At 43.4% G+C, this 19888-nt stretch overlaps 1 protein-coding gene across 2 annotated transcripts in view; it reads left to right on the forward strand.

The window, feature by feature from the left end:
• Positions 1–19888, forward strand: part of Met (MET proto-oncogene, receptor tyrosine kinase) — a 107424-nt gene that overhangs the window by 47649 nt on the left and 39887 nt on the right. For both annotated transcript variants that reach the window (NM_031517.3, NM_001433463.1), the window contains 4 exon segments: positions 2390–2581; positions 13927–14061; positions 14954–15127; positions 19196–19356. In NM_031517.3, coding sequence (NP_113705.2) covers positions 2390–2581; positions 13927–14061; positions 14954–15127; positions 19196–19356 — 662 coding nt within the window.

The raw sequence follows: 19888 nt of genomic DNA on the forward strand, positions 1-19888 counted from the left end.
CTCCGCCTGCCTTATCCAGCCATTCTGTCATTATTTACTAGCTCCCTATATTTCGTGATGTTCAGTCTGCCACTGGCAGTAGTTTTGGAAAGGCAAGTACAGTTGGCTAGAGCCGGACATTAGGTATACAAGGGAATGTTGTGTTGCAGCAGAAATGGTTACTGCTGTGCTTGTGATTAGCGGGCAAAAGCTATCATGAGACTCCACAGTGGGAGCATTGGGCCTTGATGTGAGCATCAGAGCAAATCTCGTGGGAGACTGGTGATTCCTGAATAAAGGATATTTAGGAGGTAACTAGGTGAGTGGAGGTAGAGGGCAGACCCTGGAAGGGCAAACCCCGTACGTCAGACTCGTCAATGGGAAGATGTTTACAACCCTCGGACAGCTGAAAGCAGGCCTGAACACTGAGACACAGAGAACATAGAACCAGAAGGCGGGTAGAAGCCACATAATATGAAACCTAGTAGGCTATGTTAAAAAGGTTTCTTCTAGAGTTAGGGAAGGTATTACATAGTCTAAATAGAAAGGAAGAAGTGTTGGATTATATATATATATAAAGAGACCTACTGCAATACAAACAGCTAATCCGACAGTGGCACTGGTTGAGAAGCTCTTGTCATGGCCCAGCAAAAGGGTGGGTGGCAGGACAAGTGTCACAGTGATGGAGACAGAAAGGCCAGGGATAGCTCTGGGAAGTCATCTGTTGACAAAATCCAGCCCAAACTAGAGGCACAGGGAAACCTGAAGTGAGGAATGGCCTCCATCAGAACCGCCTGTAGGCAGTTCTGTGCGGCATTGTCTTGGTTGTTGATTGAAGTGGGAAGACCCAGCCCATTGTGGGTAGTAATGTCATCTCTGTGCAACTAGTCCTGGGAGGAGCAAGCAAGATATTGGAGGCAAGCCAGCATGCAGTTTTCCTCCATGCCTCCTGCCTTGGCTTGTGCTCCTGCCCTGACTTCCATTGATGATGGACAGTGATGTGGAATTGTAAACCCAACAAGCCTGCCCACCCCAAGTCACCTTTGGTCAGCAGCGGGAAGTAACTAGGACACTTAGGAAATGAAACTGATGGAGTTTCAAGGTACCTTACTTGGGAGGGATGAAGGAGAAGGGAAGCATGAAGACACTTAGATGCCTGGCTCGCACATCTGGAGGGGTGGAAGATGTCATTCTGTGAAGGGTATAATAGCATAAGGTCTGGGAGGGGCAAAAGGGTCAAGCTAAGCCTGAGGTCTCTCAGACATGTGGATCGAGACCACATGTGGTGTCAATAAAATAGATATCACAGAAAAAACGGATAACCAAGGAAAGTGTGATGAGTGTATGGTCCAGGCGTGTATGGTCTACGAGTGACCCTAGAAGCCTTGGGAAATCTGACGTAGAGACTCAGGCATGACTGGGTGCTGCACGGGAAGCACAGATGCTTAGGTCTGAGAGGTAAGAGAAACACCAGAGACTGGATGGACACCCAGAGGGCGGAGTCCTCGGTGCTTAATTGTCGTTTTCCTGCGTTGCTAAACAGTCATTTTTTTCCAGCCCTTCCACTTGAATTTGAACATTAGCAGATTGGCGCTTGTCTTTCAGGAAGCTGCTTTCTGAGATATGTGATGTGCGCTTTTCAAAAAAACATCTTTCTCCCGGCGATGACAGGTTTAAAGTGAAGTTCCGTATGCTGCTTCTGTTGCCAGAGATTCACATGAGCTAGTTGACTTAATCTTTGCAACAATTCTGTGTCGTGGGGACATGTTTTTTTTTTTTCCATAGCAATCTCTGTTTCACAGATGGGGAGAATAAAAGAGAGACCACCTCAGTTTCTCAACGCAGAAAGATTATAGGAATTGTGCAAAATGCACGTGCACTCAGGACCAAGACTTGACGAAGGCAGTTGATGTATGTTCAGTTGTCTTCCCATGAGTTCCCTATAAAAGCTATTTCCCTCTACTACTGTGTCCCCAGAGCATGCACATATGCATGGATTTTAAGATATATCACAGTATGACTGTTAAGATCATCATCATCATCACCATCATCACCATCATCATAGTGCTAAGGAACTATACACCAATGTCAAGAAATGAGACATTTAAAGTTCCGTTTCTCTTTCAACAGCATCCAGCTTCTATCTTCATGAGTGTACATTTGAACCCCAGTATGACGCTGAGGTAATAAGCTTTGCCTCTCCATTCTGAGAGTCTGTACACACAACAGTGCCTAGTGAAATGAGAGCCTTCAGTCGTTACAGACTTTCGTGCGCGATTAGGGCGGTTTGTCTGTTCTCATGACTGTTCTCGATAGTCTGAGCGAACTCTTTAATGGCACACAGCAAAGTTCCCTGCCAGCTTGTTTGCCTGCAGACTCAATTTAACTTCTCCGCCCTGCTTTATTCCAGACCCTGCTGAGAAATTCATCGGGCTGCGAAGTGCGCAGTGACGAGTACCGGACGGAGTTTACCACGGCGCTGCAGCGTGTGGATTTATTCATGGGCCGGCTCAACCATGTACTCTTGACGTCTATCTCTACCTTCATCAAAGGTGACCTCACCATTGCTAATCTAGGGACATCAGAAGGTCGCTTCATGCAGGTAAGAGCATTCTTAGGGTAGCCGGCTTTATATAACCATCACTGAACGACAGTTATAAACAGACTATAAAGTGCAAATCATGGCCGAAGCCAGAGACACACAACCTAGAAGGGCAACAGTGTGGCATGACCTACTTTGAATGAAGTGGGTAGCTTGTTTTTGTAAAGGTTTTGAACCTTTCAACTCGAATGTTGGCTGCTTTAGTCTTATCTGAAATGGTCTTTTTTTCCCCATTCATAACTTTTATCACATGATTGGAAAGTTTAAAAAAAAATGAAACAATTAAGCACTTCCAGGCAATGTTTTCCTATTTCAGGGGGAAACTGCATCAAAGGAGAGCTATTGTGTGGCCCGCGCATGTCCATGAGAAGAGGCATTCACATCCCTGAGAGACACTGGCAGGAATCAGAAAGGGATGTGATAAAAATCCCTCTGTACCTAGGGCTCGTCTCCTTCTGCAAAGCAGTGGAGTCTCACAAAGGAGTTCAGATACTTAATTCTTTTAAAAGCAGGCTTCACTAAGAAATGCTTCTAATGGCTAGTGACATTATTTCCATACAATGGAAGTCCACGCTTCAGACTTTGATGGAATTAGTGTTTCCTAGTTACAAGAATCATAGCACTTTGCAGAAATTAACAACCCCCCATGCTGGATTATAGTTTATTGCTTTATTAGGTATTGGTGCTTTCCACAAGTTCGTGAGTAGATTCTGAATGCGGAGGGACGGCAATGACATCTGTGGAACTTCTATGAACATTAGGAATTTTTTTATAAGGGAAGATGTTCACTTCCCTTATTAGTTATTAATTGATGTAGTTAATAACCTGTTTGGATAATGGCATCTAGAAAGCCAATAGATGGTGATGAGATTTTCCTCTAATTTACCCATCCCTACATACTGTATCTATATTATTTCACAAAGCGAAATTTTGAAAATTCTCACTATCTTTTCCATGATCCAGATGTTGCTCATTGCCATAATTTAAGAGCTACAAATCATAGTTCTCTTATGCACGGTGGGCATGGTGGGACCTCTCCAGAGCCATGGAGCATGTCTCCAGCCTCCCAGCTCTAAAATGTTAGCAAAGATCCCATGATACGAATGTCCCCACGCTGTCTCCCTGACTTCTTCACCCTCACAGCTGACCACGCCTCTCTTCCAGTCTGGTGTGCTGTCTGCCTGACTCGCCACTCTTGGTCATGTAAGTCTATTGCTACCTGTGACGCTGGGACACATGTCCCTTCCACCTACATGGGCAGTTAGACATTGCGACGTGGCCGTCACCTACTGTTTATGAAATGGAGGCCCATTGCCTGTGTTTGTACACACTCTTCAGTTACACTGTCACTGCTTTAAAAGTCCAAAACATCTGAAGGAGAAGGGGACATCTGGTAAACTACTTATATGTGCGTGCCAATGGCTTCCCTCATCCTTATTTGTCCTTTTCTATTTTCTAAGTTCCCCCACTGTCTCACTAATCCAAGTCTACAATACAATTTAACAATCAGTTTAGATTTGAAAGGTGTTTTTTATTTTTGAGATTATAATATAATTACATTTCTCCCTTCCTTTTCTCCCTTCCAAGTCCTCCCAAATACCCCTTGCCACATTCTTTCAAATTCATGGTCACTTTTCTTCACTATTAGTGCATGCATATATGTAAATGTATATACGGCTTATGTATATATGCATACATGTCTATGTAGATATAACCTGTTTCATCCATAGAGTGGTATTTTCTTAAACATGAAAAGGGTCTATTTCCACATGTTAAAAATGATAGTAAAATCCTATTTTTTAAGTAAGTTACTTTAATAAAAGAGTCCATACCATCCCAAGGATAGATCACGTGTCTATAACCTTATACTCCTTTTAACTAAAATTCTGTACTAGATGCTTAATTCTTGTGTCTTGGTGTGTTTGGGTGGTGGGGGGAGCTCTCTTCTGCCATTAACGGCCCAAACAGTGAAAAATGAGGACTTATTTCCTAACTGCCATCGCTGCCTGATAGTTTTGTTATCCAGGTCGTCTTAACATCATCAAGCATATATTAAGATTCTACCGATTTTTTTTAACTTGGGCAAGTGGGTGAAACAAAGGAAACTCAGAATCTGCTTTGGGTTGGGGGGGGGTAATAAAATGTTGATGGAGGAGATTAAAGTGTTTTCCTGGCAGCAATGGAGCATGCGATAAAGAACTATGCACCACAAAGAACGTATGGCTGGGATAGTTACGGTCCATCACGTTTTCTATAAATACACCTAAAGCATTTGACCGGCAACAGACTCAGGCGACCAACCACACTGAAATCCAGTTTGTTTACATCAAATACAGTGGAAGGAGGGTGGGTAAGGAGTGTAGAGGAGACCGGAGACCTTGAGCTGCCTTTGCCAGAGTGACTTACTACCAGGTTCTGTCAGTGTTTTGACTGGACTAAAACTCTGAATCTGTAGCCAGGCTCAGTTCCTACAACTCTCGTGTTAGTAAATACTATGGCGTTCCTGTTACAAAATAGAATCAACATATTTTTTCCCCTCCCAAGGCAGCTGCCACACATGAGAAACACGGAGAAATGATTTTACTTCCTTCCTACCCTCAAGCCTAATGGCCAAGTCGCTTAGCAGATTTTTTTTTTTATCCCAAGAGTTTGCAGCTGTTTCTGCCCTTCCTATTGTGCTGCTGCTCAACTTAGGCTGGGAACACAGGCTACAGCCCCAGCTGTTGGGTGCAAAGTGAATCAGGTATTTCACAGTGGTTATTTGATTAGAAAGAATTATATTGTTTAGCTAACAATAGCCTGGGCATGCAGAGAAGAGGTTTTAGACATGTTGCTGACTTTTAAACAAGTGTAACGTATATTCTACAGGTGCCCCTAAGTCTAAATAGACTGATGTGCCCGTCTATCTGAGTCTCGATCCGTGGAAATATGGCAGTAATCTAATTCTAAAATGGTTTTGGCTTGTGTGATCACTCTCTTGGGATGCTTTGAAGTAGAACACGAAGCAGTATTTGAGATAGCAGAAGTAAACAGGGAGAGTATGTGTTCTTACAGGGAAACCTACCCCAGTGAGCAGGACCATGTGGGAGAAGGACAGATTCTCATGAAGATCACAGGACTAATCACAGGGATTGCCAACGTCTCCCCTTCTGAGCTCCTCATCCAATCTACATCCAAACAACGCTTGCTTGATTTTTTTTTACAGCATTTGTATAAGGCCTTTAATCTCTAAATGCAGAGCATTGCTATTAAAATATTTGTGCATGACTGTCAGGCTGGGCAGAATTGGTCCATCAGGGATGGGGGAAGGGACCCGAAGCCTTTCCAAGGCCTGCTTCAAACTCAGCTCACAAACATTTACTGGGTAACCATAGTATGCCTGTTAGGAGTGTCCACTGCCTGGGCACAGTCACAGCTCTTTGGTACCACCCTGGTCTTTCTGCATCATCCCAAACCCTTCCCTCTTCTGTTACCTTCATTGATGTTAGCACTCATCACCTTCCCTTCTGGTCTTTTCTGGGCTGGTTGAATCCAGCAGGAAATGGAAGAGGAAAGATGTCGTTTGGACATGATTATTCTTTATGGCCATTACCGAAAGGGTCATGTTGGTAAGGTGAGAGTAACCACTCCCTTTCTGTAAGTCCAGTTCATTTGCTGGCCTCCTGCCATCCGATTGCGTGCGGCTTCTAGACCCTCATCGGCTGTGCCACATCAGTGCCTTCCGTGGAAGGGCAATGGCGTGTATCATGTTGGGAATTACTGCTATTTTCTAACATGTAGGCACATCCAGGTCCAAAAAGGGAGCATTAGACAGAGATGCGTCTGAAGATTAAACTCAAACATTGTTTCTCTTTAGGGATTGTTAATTGACTCATCTCTTATAAAATATTCAGACCGAGGCATCATTAAAAATGTCACTTAAAATGAAATATACAACACTGACCTAGATATAGCCCACCGAAAGAATATTAGCACCGGTCTGTTTCTTTTGAGGAAAACATGTACACTGAGTTCAGAAGCTTCTTTATGCTAAATGAGAACTTAGTGTAAATAAGAATTCGAAGGTCATGCCCATAGCTAAAATTTAAGCCGGGCTCTTAAAATTAATGTATACATGCTCTTGAACGGCATATATTTTGTTCGCTCTCAAATCACAGAAATTTAAAGCGTCACAAATATTTGAAACCCTGGGAAAATGTGGAACTTTTGTTTGTTTTGGTTGTAGATAAAAAAGAGAAACTAAAATTTATTTCATGGATGCTTTGCAGAAAATAAAGAGAGAGAGGGAAATGTAAGATAGAAAACATATAGCATTAGTTTATGAACCTTTATTAATTTTTAGTATCAGTGGCGGATAAACTCTGTAGAAAGACTAATTGTCCTGTAGTCAATGTGTTTGTATGACAAATTTGGAAGTTGCCTTAGTTATTTATCTCACCGCTGTAACAAAGTGCTGATAGAACCAACTTAAGGGACGAAGGATTGATTTGGCCTTGAGGATGCAGTCCATCACTGCAGTGAATACAGTGTGCGATCAGCAGTGACTGAAGGCCGTGGCGGAGGCTGCTTCTCACATCAGAGTAGATGAGGGAGCAGAGACAGACAGAAAGCAAGGTCTGGATGGAAACCTCAGGGCCACCTCTCCGGTAGCCGACTTCCTTCAGCCAGACTCCACTTCCCAAAAGTCCTTCAGCCTCTCAGAACAGTGCCACCAGATGAGGACCAAATGTTCAAACATGAGCCTACGGGAAGCTCTCTCACACCCAAACTCTGACAAACACATTGGCTCTTTCCATTATTTTTTTTGTACAATTTCACTAGCTCGTTTGGGTTTTAGGTGTTTGAATTTCTTCTTGATTCTTTTCAAAGAATTGAAACACAGACACCTTATTTATTTATTTAAGCACACTGTAGCTGTCTTCAGACACACACCAGAAAAGGACATTGGATCCCCTTACAGATGGTTGTGAGCCACCATGTGGTTGCTGGGAATTGAACTCGGGACCGCTGGAAGAGCAGTCAGTGCTCTTAACTGCTAAGTTATCTTTCCAGCCCCAAGACTTGCTTTTTGAATATGCCTGTCCCTACAATGCCTGCTTAGCATAGAAGCACTCCTGCCCATCCAGTAAAAATAACTGAGCAAAGTGCAGAGAAAATTTCCCCAGCCCTGGCTCTTATTTGAACTCCATGGTTTTATTCTGCAACATGGAGGGCCACATTGTGCCTCCCCTGTTCTATTTACCTCACAGACTTTTGTATTTGGTATATTGCCTCCCACCTCTTTGAGTTCTGAGCTTCCAATGCCAGTCAGCAATTTCTACTATTTTTTTCTATTATTAAACTAGTTTCCTTGATCGAAACAGTCACTCTTCATATTATGGCTTCTTTCTAATAAACATCACTTTGTAGATGTTAGGAAATCTCAAGCTGCCTAGAGGCATAAGGCCTCAGAGTCATCCAGGGAAAATACACATTAAAGTCAAAGGTTTAGTTCATTCTGAGACATTTAAAACATCCAGGCCTTCATCAAGGCATACATAGACTTCCTATTTCAATCTGCAAATATATTAAAACAATAGACGTGTCTTGCAGACCTACTGTGGGCCAGAGTCTGATCTATACTCGTATAACTACAGGAAAGCAGATTAAACTTGAAATCTCTAACACCGTATCTAGGCATAACTTGGTCTGTCTATCCATAATGTCACCTTTTCTCATATTTTTCTCCTTGAGTCCCAAATTCCAATAATTTGACTCTTTCATGGATAATTGGTTTGGCCCTACTCCTTAACAGAAACCCTGTGCTTCTTAACATTTAAGATAAGTCAATATCATAGATGGTGTCAGAGCTCCTCCTCAGTTTTGATTGCCTTTAAATAGGGCTGTCGATTTTCAGTTCTTATCCAGCAGTTTCATGCAGGCCTCTCTACCTCTGCCTGATCTGCCACACGGATACTGTGTGCTTCGTCTCTCATGCTGTTTCTCCAGTGAGAATCTACCCTGCCAGCTACCAGCTTCTCTAGGACCCTGCACTATAGAGGCCCACTCTGACCCTGAGGAAACATTCTTCCAAGCCTGGACTATGGGCACTGACCAGGGTCTCCAGTGAATCTCTTGAAGTAGACTTTCCTCTAACAACAAAGCAAAATAAACAAAAAGACCAACCAAATCAAAAAACACTTGGTAAGAAGTGCAAACCCAGACCACAGAACAGTACTACTTCACACCTCCTAAAATGTCCATAATAAAGAAAATGGAGACTAGGGCCAGGCATTGTGGCACTCACCTTTACTCTCATCACTCCAGCACCTGAGAGGCAGAGACAAGCATATGTCTGTGAGTTCGAGGCCAGCCTGGTCTACATGAGTCCCAGGATAGCCAGAGACATGTAGAGAGACCCCCCCTCAAGAAGTGGGAATGTCGAATAGTACAAACGCCGGGAAATAGCTTAGCAATACCTTAAAAGCCATAAGGTTTTAAAACCATAAAAAAAAAAGCCTTATCCTAGATGCAGCACATAGGAGAAATCAAAGTATATGTTCACACAGATAGCTTCACATTAATATCCATAGTAGCATTATTCAGAGGCAGAACGTAGAAGCAGCCGAAATGTTCCTCGAGTGATGCACATGTGCATAGAATGTGGTCTGTATATACAGCACACTATTGTTTGACAGTAAAAAGGAGCAGGGATGAATCCTAAAAGCATGTACTAAGCAGTAAATGCCATACCCAAAAGTCCAGACATCGTCAGATTCCATGTATATGCAATGTCCAAAATGGGAAAATACAGAGAGATAGAAAGCAGATTACTACTTGTCAGGGGCTCGGGAGATTGGGCAATAATTGTTAAGGGGTGTTGGTGGAGTTTATTTCGAGCAGCTAAATTATTTCAAAGTCGACTGTAGTAATGACTGCACAAATACACATATACTCTAAACACTAGGCCTCTCTAATGCAGGCTAGAAGCTGTGGGAGCGGAAGGAGCGGCCGTGGATTCTCACTGGGGAAAGAGTGGGAGATGAAGCACACTCCCCAGACTCGGGGGTGCCAAGTCACGTGGGAAGGGTGTGGGCAGAGGAGGTGGGGTGGCTGTGTGGTCATAACAGCATGGGTGACCGTGGGTTCTCTGAAGGATAGGGGGAAGCCCCTGGAAGTCATCTGACTATCGGGCTTGCTGTAAATTAAGGACATTTCCTACTCGAGTGAGCATTGAAATTCCTATTGACCTTGCAAACATCACCATCACTCCCCCCTCTTTCTCCTCTTATTCTTCCTTCTCCCTTTTCTCCTCCTCCCCCTCCTCCCCTTCTTCCTCTCCTTCTTCCCCCTCTTCTTCTTCCTCTTCCTCCTCCTCCCCTTATCACATGAAACTATTGAATTGTGTGAAAAAGAGAAACAGAGCATTTTTAAGGGACTAGATAGCTACCTAGACTTAATTTTTTTCTGTTAAAATTATCTTCATCTGTTTTTAAAATTTAACTTGTAAAAGCTGACTAGTTGAAAATAAAAACTTTATACGGCAGGGAATTTGGTCTTTATGTATCATAATAAATCACGGAAAAGTATTTTGTTCACATTTACAAGTTTTCTGGGTGAAACCACACTGCTTTGTTTTTCCGTTCTTGTATTGTTTTACTCCCTTGTTTCTCAGATCCCTTAGTGAGAGAGTTTATGTGGCCCAATCGCAGCAATGAGCGAGTAAATGTGGATTCTTCCCTCTCCCCCCCCCCCCCCCCCCAAACAGTGCATTAGACCTCTATTTTCAAGATCATTAAAGAAAAAGGGTTTGTGACCTAAAATACTAAGGATTAGTCATGGACACAGTAGAAATTCAAAAGATAATTGCCAGTCTTCTATTTCATACTAATTGTTCTCAGATTGCCAAGTGATTTATCATAAGAATTAAACTTACGTGCCAAATTCTGTTCTGTCCCTAGAAGTATCTCCATGACAACAAAAAGCAACTCCTAATTCTTGTAAGCACTGCTTCGGGAGTATTTTGAGGATTTTAGTGGTTACTCAATTATTTAGGATTCTGGCAATGGGGGGGGGGGGGGGGATTAATGATAGAAAAAGTATCCTTGGCATTTCCTTGCAGTGGAAGCTCCTGCAGAGAAAAGGCTAACGATCAGCTGAAAAGGTATTTGCATCTGTGATAAGGTCTCTGCTCATCACTGTGAAGGCAAAGATTCACACACACACCCTTCTCCTGGTCTTCCTTCCTTCTCCTGCTGTCCACTTTCCATAGCTGACAGCCCCCCATCTAATCCAGCGGCTTTGCTAGCCGGGCTAGTAGGCTGTCATGTGGGCCATCAGTACTCATTTAAACCAAGGCCTTTCCCTCAGGCACACTGAACTCCTGCAGCCAAGGTTACTGAAACAAGGAGTCCCTGGCAAGAAAACGCATTGTGAAAGCTGTTCTAACTTCAATTCCCCAGTGCTCTTTGGGACTTCTGACTCCAGGCTTCATATTCTTATTCACTCCAGGGCTCCGAGAGCCAAGCAACTGGGTGTTTAAGAAGGAGTCAAATGCTCAGATTTGGGCATTAGATAAAGTCTCTGGGAAACCTGACTCCTGTACGCTCCAGCTCACTTCTCCCTTGGATTTTATTGAAAGCGAAAGCGGTATCTATCGTCCAGAATATCTGTGATCTCTTCTTGAAGCACTGAGCATGGTGTCTGACCCGGTTACCTAGGATGAACATGTCTCCAGCTGAAAAGTCATGAGGAGGCAAAAACAAATCAATCAACCCAAGCCCAGAGATGCAAAGAGCTTCTTTTTGAAAACAAAGGGGAAGGTTAATCATTCCTGGGAAGCACATAGAATCAGATATGCGATAAAGTCAAAGATAACAGTCTAGTAATTAAGAAGGGATTGCTTATTATAGATTCGAGAAATTCTAAACCGAGCAAGAAGGTTATATATAGAATTGCCATAAGGCGCAGCAACCAGTCCTGACATATCACGTGACAGCAGTTTAAGGAAAAGGAAACATAGCCTTTCAAAGGGTTCTGGGAGATGATCATTGTCATGTAGGTCTGAGGAGTCTAGAGGAAGCCAGAAGGGCAGGTGCAACTTGCAAAGATGCAAGAATTGATCCATAATCCTCAAAGAGGTGAAAGTCACAGAAAGCTGAGTACTAAGACAAGCTTATGGGTCTCAGTCTGGGTTTTATTATTGCAACGAAACACCACGACCAAAAGCAAGCAGGGAGGAAGGGGTTGATTTGGCTTTTACACTTCCATATCACTGTTCATCATCAAAGAAGCCAGGACAGGAATTCAAATAGGGCAGGAACCTGGAGGCAGGAGCTGGAGAGACCAGGGAGGAGTGCTGCTTAGTGGCTTGTTTCCCATGGCCTGCTCAGCCTGCTTTCTTAGAGAAGTCCGGGAGTGGAACCATCCACAATGGGCGTGGCCCTCTCCCCTCAGTAACTAATTTAAGAAGTGTCTTACAGCCAGATCTTATGGAGGCACTCTCTCGATTAAGTTTCCCTCCTTTCAGATAGCTCTAATTAGTGCTGTCAAGTTAGCCCAAGACCAGCTAAAACACTGATGTTTGTGTTGGTTTTGATTCATGCATGAGAAAAGAGTTTTTTTGGCTTTTTGGTTTTTGGTGGTGGTGGGGTTCTTTATCTTTATTTTCAAAGTGAAGTCATGGGTTGGAGAACTACAGAGAATGGGAAGAGCTAAGCACCAAAAGAAGTTTAAGATTGCAAAACTGAATGGATGACATCCAGGTGATGTTCTATAGAGGCTTGGGATCTTCAACATTGGATAGGTGAGCAGCCCAGGCAAGGAGGTAGGAGACTGGAAATAAAACTCTTCTTCATTTTGCCCTAAAAGGTCACAGGTGCCTAAGTATAAGAAATAACAGTAATTTTCATCCTGACCGTATGACCCTGGAACCATCATTTAGTTTCTGTGCAAATATAACCACCCAGATTAATGGAGGTGTTTTGAAAGCATTGAGTGTTTGGAGTAGAACCAAACGGTCATGATGTTAACTTTTACAGTTCAATGTGCACTGGGTTAGTTTCTTTCTATTAACAGTTCACCCATGAGAACAAATTAAGCACTTGGAAATCTTCCTAAATTGTTTCAGGCTACTTGACTTCTTTATTGTGTTGAAGAAGAAAAAAATGACCATTTTTCCCCCAGAATATGTTTATTTTGTGTGTATTTGAGTCCAAAGCATTTAATCACTACTTTAATCTCCACTTCTGTTTTGTGAATGAGAAAACTGTGGCCGAGGGAGTGCTTCGGTTTTGTTCCTTTTTTGTTTTGTTTTGTTTGCTTTCTAATTTCAGGGTGCCTGTCAGTGTCCTAGGATTTCACATAACAAACCCGTGCACTTTGAAATTAGAACTTATAACAGTTTCTTGGAAATGTCAGTCAGTGTCACAGTTGATGTCAAGCCCAGTGCTCAATCAGTCTCTTACTCCACACTGGCTGCGTGCAAACTGATGACCTACTTCAGAGTCTCTCTGAGCATGCCCAAAGCCTCCTAAAATCTGCAGTCGGCTAGTAGAACAGTCCTGAGCTAGTCTCCCCAGTTGATCTGTCCCTGAATTTCTATTAGCACTGGATTCTAGAAACAGGAAGGAGGGAAATTGGATTGCTGGGGGATGTCTCTAATGACAGAGTACCTGAAAGCCAGAATAGCACTATTTCTTCGAACACAACCTTCAGTCATTGTTAAAACCCCAGGCCTTATTGTTAAAGCCAGCATAAAATGTAGACGTTTATTTGTACTATAAATAATAGCATATCATGAGACAGTGGTGTGTGTGTGTGCGTCTGTGTGTGTGTGTGTGTGTCTGTGTGTATGTGTCTGTGTGTCTGTCTCTCTGTGTTTGTCCGTCCATCCAACATTCAGTTCAAATAGTCAGAGTCCATTCTGACCTCAGAAGATCCATAAATACAGCTTAAGATTAGGAAAGCTGGAGTCAGCCCCAGGTTTCCAGACTCCTCGTGCTCTACATTTAGAAAAACTGCCCCAGGTGGAGGGTTAAAAGGAGAGATTAGAGAATAATCCGGGAACGATGTAGCCCATGTGGTGTCTTCCTTCTGGGGAGAGTTTTGGCTCCTCCAGCTCCCCATGCTCTTGTAAGGAATGATCTGACTGTACTGCTGCATTGATTGGAAGTTCTCTTCTACAGACTGCGGAGACCAGAGGCAAAACATGAGGTTTAGACAAATTGGCTTCAAGGCAGGAGATGAAAAGATGTTGTGCTGGTTTCTAACAGAGTGCCCTGTGGGTCCTTACTTGGAGCGTAATGCACTCTCCCCGAGTTCAAAGCGAATCTGTTGGAATAAGGGTGTCTTCTTCTGTCGCTCAGGTGGTGCTCTCTCGCACAGCACATTTCACCCCCCATGTGAATTTCCTCCTGGATTCCTATCCTGTGTCTCCGGAAGTTATTGTCGAACATCCATCAAATCAAAATGGCTATACCTTGGTGGTCACAGGGAAGAAGGTAAGGCCTGTTTCCATGGGAATCTACATGGACTCGGTTCTTCTTGGGTGGATGATGTGTGGCATTGTTTAAATTCCCCATCTCTGAGACTTAGGTTCATGCTGCTTCCATTTCTTTCATTCTTGAGTCTTCCAGAGGGCTCCTGAAGTGGAGTTATCTACCAGCCAAAGAATGTTATGCCTAAGGAGGTCTTCTTAAGAATGTGCATTTCTCCTCAGTCCTGCTTCTCGGTGGAACAAACAAACAAACAAACAGGAAAGATGTAAATTACAGTGCTAACAGCAGAACCCCAGAGCAGGCAGATAAATCCTGGAGACACACTGTGTATGTGACTCCAGCCTGTAATCCCTTTCCTCTAAGAGAGATGAACGTCTTGATACCAGAATGCCATATAACCGTGTAACCTTACACAGAACTCTCCAGGGTCTCGAGTGTTTCCCCTGAAGCTTAAATTAGTTTCTCTTGTTATTTTAAAAATCGTCACAGACAGAGCCACATGTCTCTACTTTGCAGAACCTCTAACATTATAGGACAGTGATTCTGCACCAAGACAGTAATGTTGATGTTTCCTTAAGGTTGGGGTGGGGAGGGAGTTAATTAATTAGTTCTGGTTATGCTGTCCAAGATTTCCTGGAGCTCACAGACCCGTCTCAGACTTCCAAGCAGCAGGCGTCTCAGGTGCAAACTGTATCAGCCAAACGGTATTACCTTTTTACCATATGTGTGCCAACAGTAAGAAGGAGTTTGGCTTTTTAGAGATCACTTAAAGCCATTGTGATGGGATTTTCACATAGATGCTGTCTCAATTAGATGCTGTCGAGAGATATTTATATGAGACTTTTACGTGTCAGCTTTTACAAGCCATTCTAGAAGCCCTTTCCCTTCTCTGCAGATCACCAAGATTCCACTGAATGGCCTAGGCTGTGGGCATTTCCAGTCCTGCAGTCAGTGTCTCTCTGCCCCCTACTTTATACAGTGTGGCTGGTGCCACAATCGGTGTGTGCATTCCAATGAATGCCCCAGCGGTACATGGACTCAAGAGATCTGTCTGCCAGCAGTTTATAAGGTAGGCATAGCTGCCAGCTATTATGTATATGTATATTTGTAAATGCAAATTCCAAAAATGAAAAAAATGCAAAAATCAATGTATTCATCTATGTGGGGGATATCAGCCAAAGTCCCCTCTCTGTCTTAGCTTTGTCTTTAAGATAGCATTGGGACGCCCTCTCATTCTGTATCTGAAGTGCTTGCTTCATGCTCCTAGGGCCTCTCTAGGGTAGTCTCTCTCCCTTAGGTCCATGTGTGTAACATAGAGAGGTGAGAGATGACCACTACTGCTCCCCAGTCCAGATCCGTTCCCTCCATAATCACCCATACTCTTATTCCTCATTGCCTGCTCTGGGCCAGGTGCCCAAACTGAAGCTTCCAGCTCCACAGAGATGGGTCTCAGGTTCATGGCGTACATGGAGCCCCTAAGTTGAACCATGTGAACTGATGAGCCTCATACATAAAGGTTGGTTCCCAGGTTTACCTGTGGGTGCCTTTAAATCTTATCTCAATGTATTTGAACAAGTAATGACACAGAGAATACTCTACTGGCATCTACACTCTATAAACCATATCATATGGCTTTATTCACTCTGAAAACACTTACTGATCATATGGCAAAACATAAAGTTCAAGAAGAGATAAGTGAGGCCGGCCGTTGAAGAGCTTAACTCTTGGCAGAGATGGGAACCTTGACCCTGTAGCCATACTCAAAGTGTTGCCTTATTTCTATAAAGTTTGGTTTGAGACTATAAAAATCTGAGGTTTTGGATTTTTTTTAAAGCGTCTTGGCCCCTAAATATTTTGCTTGAAAATGATTTCCCAAGTGAGGACCCAGTATCCACTTTTCTGTCTGCCTGTAGAAGAGTTGGACTTTAGTAAATGTTTCCTGTGACAGATTCAAGTTAAAGGGCTGGGTCACCTGGTTCACTCCAAGTAAACAAAGTAGCAGAGTGGAGAGCAGGCTGTGGTGCCTGGCTGTTTCCATTTAGTTATGGTTTAGAGCAAGACTGGCAGTGGGTAACTGGGCTTTCAGTAAAACCATGTTCTGCTAGGTGTGACACAGTTACCAAGCCTTGGCAAAAAGAAAGAAAAAGGAAGGAAGGAAGGAAGGAAGGAAGGAAGGAAGGAAGGAGGGAAGGAGGGAAGGAGGGAAGGAGGGAGGGAGGGAGGGAGGGGAGAGGGGAGGGGAGGGGAAGAGAGGGGAGGAGAGGAGAGGAGAAGAGAGGAGAGGAGAGGAGAAGAGAAGAGAAGAGAAGAGAAAGGAAAAAAGAAAAAAGAAAGAAGCTTTGAGTCTGTACTGTGTCATTCAGTCTTTTAAAACCCCCGTGCAGCTGAATACTTTATTAAACAAAGAGCCTTAGCAATTTCAGACGCCAGAAACTTGTACTCTTTACTGTCTGGGGCAACTACAACTAGTGTATGTTTGTGTGCGCACTCACAGAATTAAATCACAACAGTTTCCTTTCAAAGCTGTCCACATTAGTGTTTAAGAAAGCAGGCTGATAACCCGACCAGAAGGAGCGCTTCGTCTGGCCCCTTGTGCCTCCCTTTATTGCTAAAATAGCTGGCAACAGAGCAAATAGCTTAGACTTTTCCAGAACAGCATAGTTTCTCTTACAAGTCTTCTTCCTTCATCCTTCCAAAGTCCAGCATCTACAGTTGGTGACTTTAAAAGGTTGGGGTGTGACAAGCACAAGTCGATGAGGTGTAGGTTTTACAGCAGACAGAAAGTAGCAATAGCAGAGCTGACTGTGTAAACCCACACACCCACCCCCTCTGCCCATAGCTGTTAGGAAGATTTCATGCCATGCTAGACCGTGACATTGGGCATTCTTACTGCGAAAAAAAATAAGATAAATTGTCCCCCTTTCTTTTCTGCCCTCAACTCTACATGCACAAATCCAGCTGATGTATAGAATTTCACTTTCTGATACATATACATTAACCTGCTTCTCACAGTACATGGTATTCAGTAGCTGGGAGACTTTGCAGTTTCAGATAGGAGTGATTTCAAGATTTTAAACCCAATGCATTGTTTCAAGTGTGTCCTCTGACCTCAGACTTCAAAAGCCGTGAGAAAAGGAGAGGCATTTTCACAGTACAGTCTGGGTGTATCGTGGTGGGACAATCTTCATACGTTATAGGACTGGAGACAGTCTCAGAGACACAATAGAACTGTATCATTGATCAGAATCCCAGATCAGGAGCAGCACCAGACCGGGCCATCAGCATATTTGTGACTTTATTTTTCCTGCTAAACGAGAACATGGCTTCCGGTGGTAAATTTAGTTTTCGATGGTTTTTTTTTTAATGCTTTCTCATATTTTATTTTAATGGGGTGAACCAACATAATTCTAAGGTCTTGATGGAATGGTCCCAGCAGTAATGTGGTCGTTCACCTGTGAAAGGAGAGGAACTGATTTGTGGTAGCATCTCCCCAGCCAGACAGGTAGGAGACCCGGCTGGCTTCTGTGGCTCTGTGCAGAACATTTCCTGCCTGGAGAGTTTCTCTGAACTTCAGGATGACTCCAAGTTTGCCAGCCCATTGTTGGGGCTGTACAAGGGTGTGTGGTCTCCGACAGCCTCCTTCCTTTTCCCGTGGAAGAGGGACAGTTCCTTCATAAGCTACTGGGACAGCATTGGGCTCGGAGAATGCTAAACAGAGCCAACCTTTTTAACTCGGTGTGGGGGGAGGAGGTGGGTGGTGCAGGTTTTACAGTCACTTGTTGTGTTAGTCACTTGTCACTAGTGGCCACAGCTACTAGGCAATGCTGTCCTTTCTCGGTGACTGCCAAGTCTCTCTGCCATTTCATTGGAAGCAATGATGAGGTGTGCTGAGTGACAGGCTTCAGTTTTAACGTGGAGCAGGGGAAAGGCTGGAGGCGGAAGGATCTGGCCCACATGGGCTTGGGCAGCTGTTTTGGAAGGGAGCCTCCTTACAGTGAGCTGCAGCTGCGTGTGAGCATTGGCCTGAAGAGCCCTGGGAGCGACTGCCTCTTCTCTTCTGTTAGGATTGCCCTAGTAAACAGATTTCCCCTCTAGCAGTTTTCATTTCGCCAGACATAGATGAGGTGAATTTTCATGAAAGGCACAACTGTGTAGTGGATTTTGTTTGTCAAACGGCGATTAGAAAAGCATTAGGCTGAGACTTTAGAGGGGGTTGGCAACAAGGGTGCGTTAAGGCATGGGTTTGCAGTTACTTGCTTAGGGAGGGTGGGAATGTGTGCGAACCTGAGTTCTTCTGGAAGTTCTCCTTGACTGTAAGAGTGGCAGGCTTTTCAGTAAGCGCCTTGGCTGGTTCTGAGTTGCCCTGATCCTCAGACTTCATTTTCCCACCATTGTACTTTACAGTACAATTTACAATATGTCCCCCCAAAAGAGCATTTCCTTTCTCAATTGTCACACAGCTCCCCAGGAGAAGATTATTTTTAACTTGGAAACGTGTTCTGCCTAAATAATTTTAGCCTTGGAGTGGCCATCATAAATGCCTCATGTTATGGTATATGGCTGCCACCGTCACATAGTAAGTCCAGGGGTCACTTTTAACACACCGAAAGTTAGCCTGTTGATCACTGAACATTGCACATTGAGGAAAGACATCTTTACAATGGCATAAAATAATGTTGATAAGTAGAATTAGAAACATCACTACAATACTGATCTGAGGATCTCTCAGTTTAGATTTTTTTTTTTTTGCCAGAAAGAGAGTGTTAATTTGTACTATTACAAAACTTCATGTAGGTTCTAGATCAAAGTTTCACCATATTTAAAGCAACTAAATTTTTTATTAAGAAATACAAACTGGTAGACATAAATTGCTTGATTCAGAGAGTCAGAAAGGTATTCAACAGAGGCCCTGAGTTTAGTTCCTAGAACCCGCGTTACATATGTAATGCCAGGATCAGGGGAACAAATGCACTCTTCCGGCTTCCATAGTCAGTGTGCTCACAGACGCAAAGCCACACACAGAAACACGTGTGTGTGACTTTTTCAGGATTAAAATAAATATTAAAAAGCAATACACCATTTGCTTGGTTTCCACGATGTGGAAAATGATCACAGTCTGCTGGGTTTATCGTTGCAGGTTTTCCCCACTAGTGCACCCCTCGAAGGAGGAACAATGCTGACCATATGTGGCTGGGACTTTGGATTCAAGAAGAATAATAAATTTGATTTAAGGAAAACCAAAGTTCTGCTTGGCAACGAGAGCTGTACCTTGACCTTAAGCGAGAGCACGACAAATACGTAAGGAGCATGGTGACTTTGCTGAGTGGCCTTGGGAGATAGGCCGGGTTCTTTAATTGGGTTTTCTGAGAAGAAGAAAAAAAAAATAGTGTTCAACATGTTCATCTATGCATTCACAAGGGTCTTGACCTGTCATAGCATTTGAAGACGTGTTTGGTTTTCTCCTCGTAATCTCATTTTATTAACAAACTAGGAGAAAGGAAAAGGTGGTATGGCCTAGAGCAATTTAGCTTCCATGAGTTGTTTTTAGACTTGTTCACTCGATTTAATCTTTATACAGAGTTGGAGTATAATATTTGTGTTTATTACTGTAGTTTAGGGTGTTTGGCGAGTGTCTGTGGGTACAGTTGCACATGTAGCATTGTGTGTGGAGGCCAGAAGATGACTTCAGGAACTTGGGTACCTCCTTCCAGTGTAGGTCCCAGGGCTCAAACTCAGACCAGTAGGTTTGTGTGGTAATTGGTCTTCCATCCCGCTGGGCCAGCATCTAGGAGGTTTGAACTACTAAAGTAAAGCCTCTTCAGAAATTGCC

The sequence above is a fragment of the Rattus norvegicus genome, chromosome 4, assembly GCF_021556685.1.
Source record: "Rattus norvegicus strain SHRSP/BbbUtx chromosome 4, alternate assembly SHRSP_T2T, whole genome shotgun sequence".
Taxonomy (NCBI): Eukaryota; Metazoa; Chordata; class Mammalia; order Rodentia; family Muridae; genus Rattus; species Rattus norvegicus.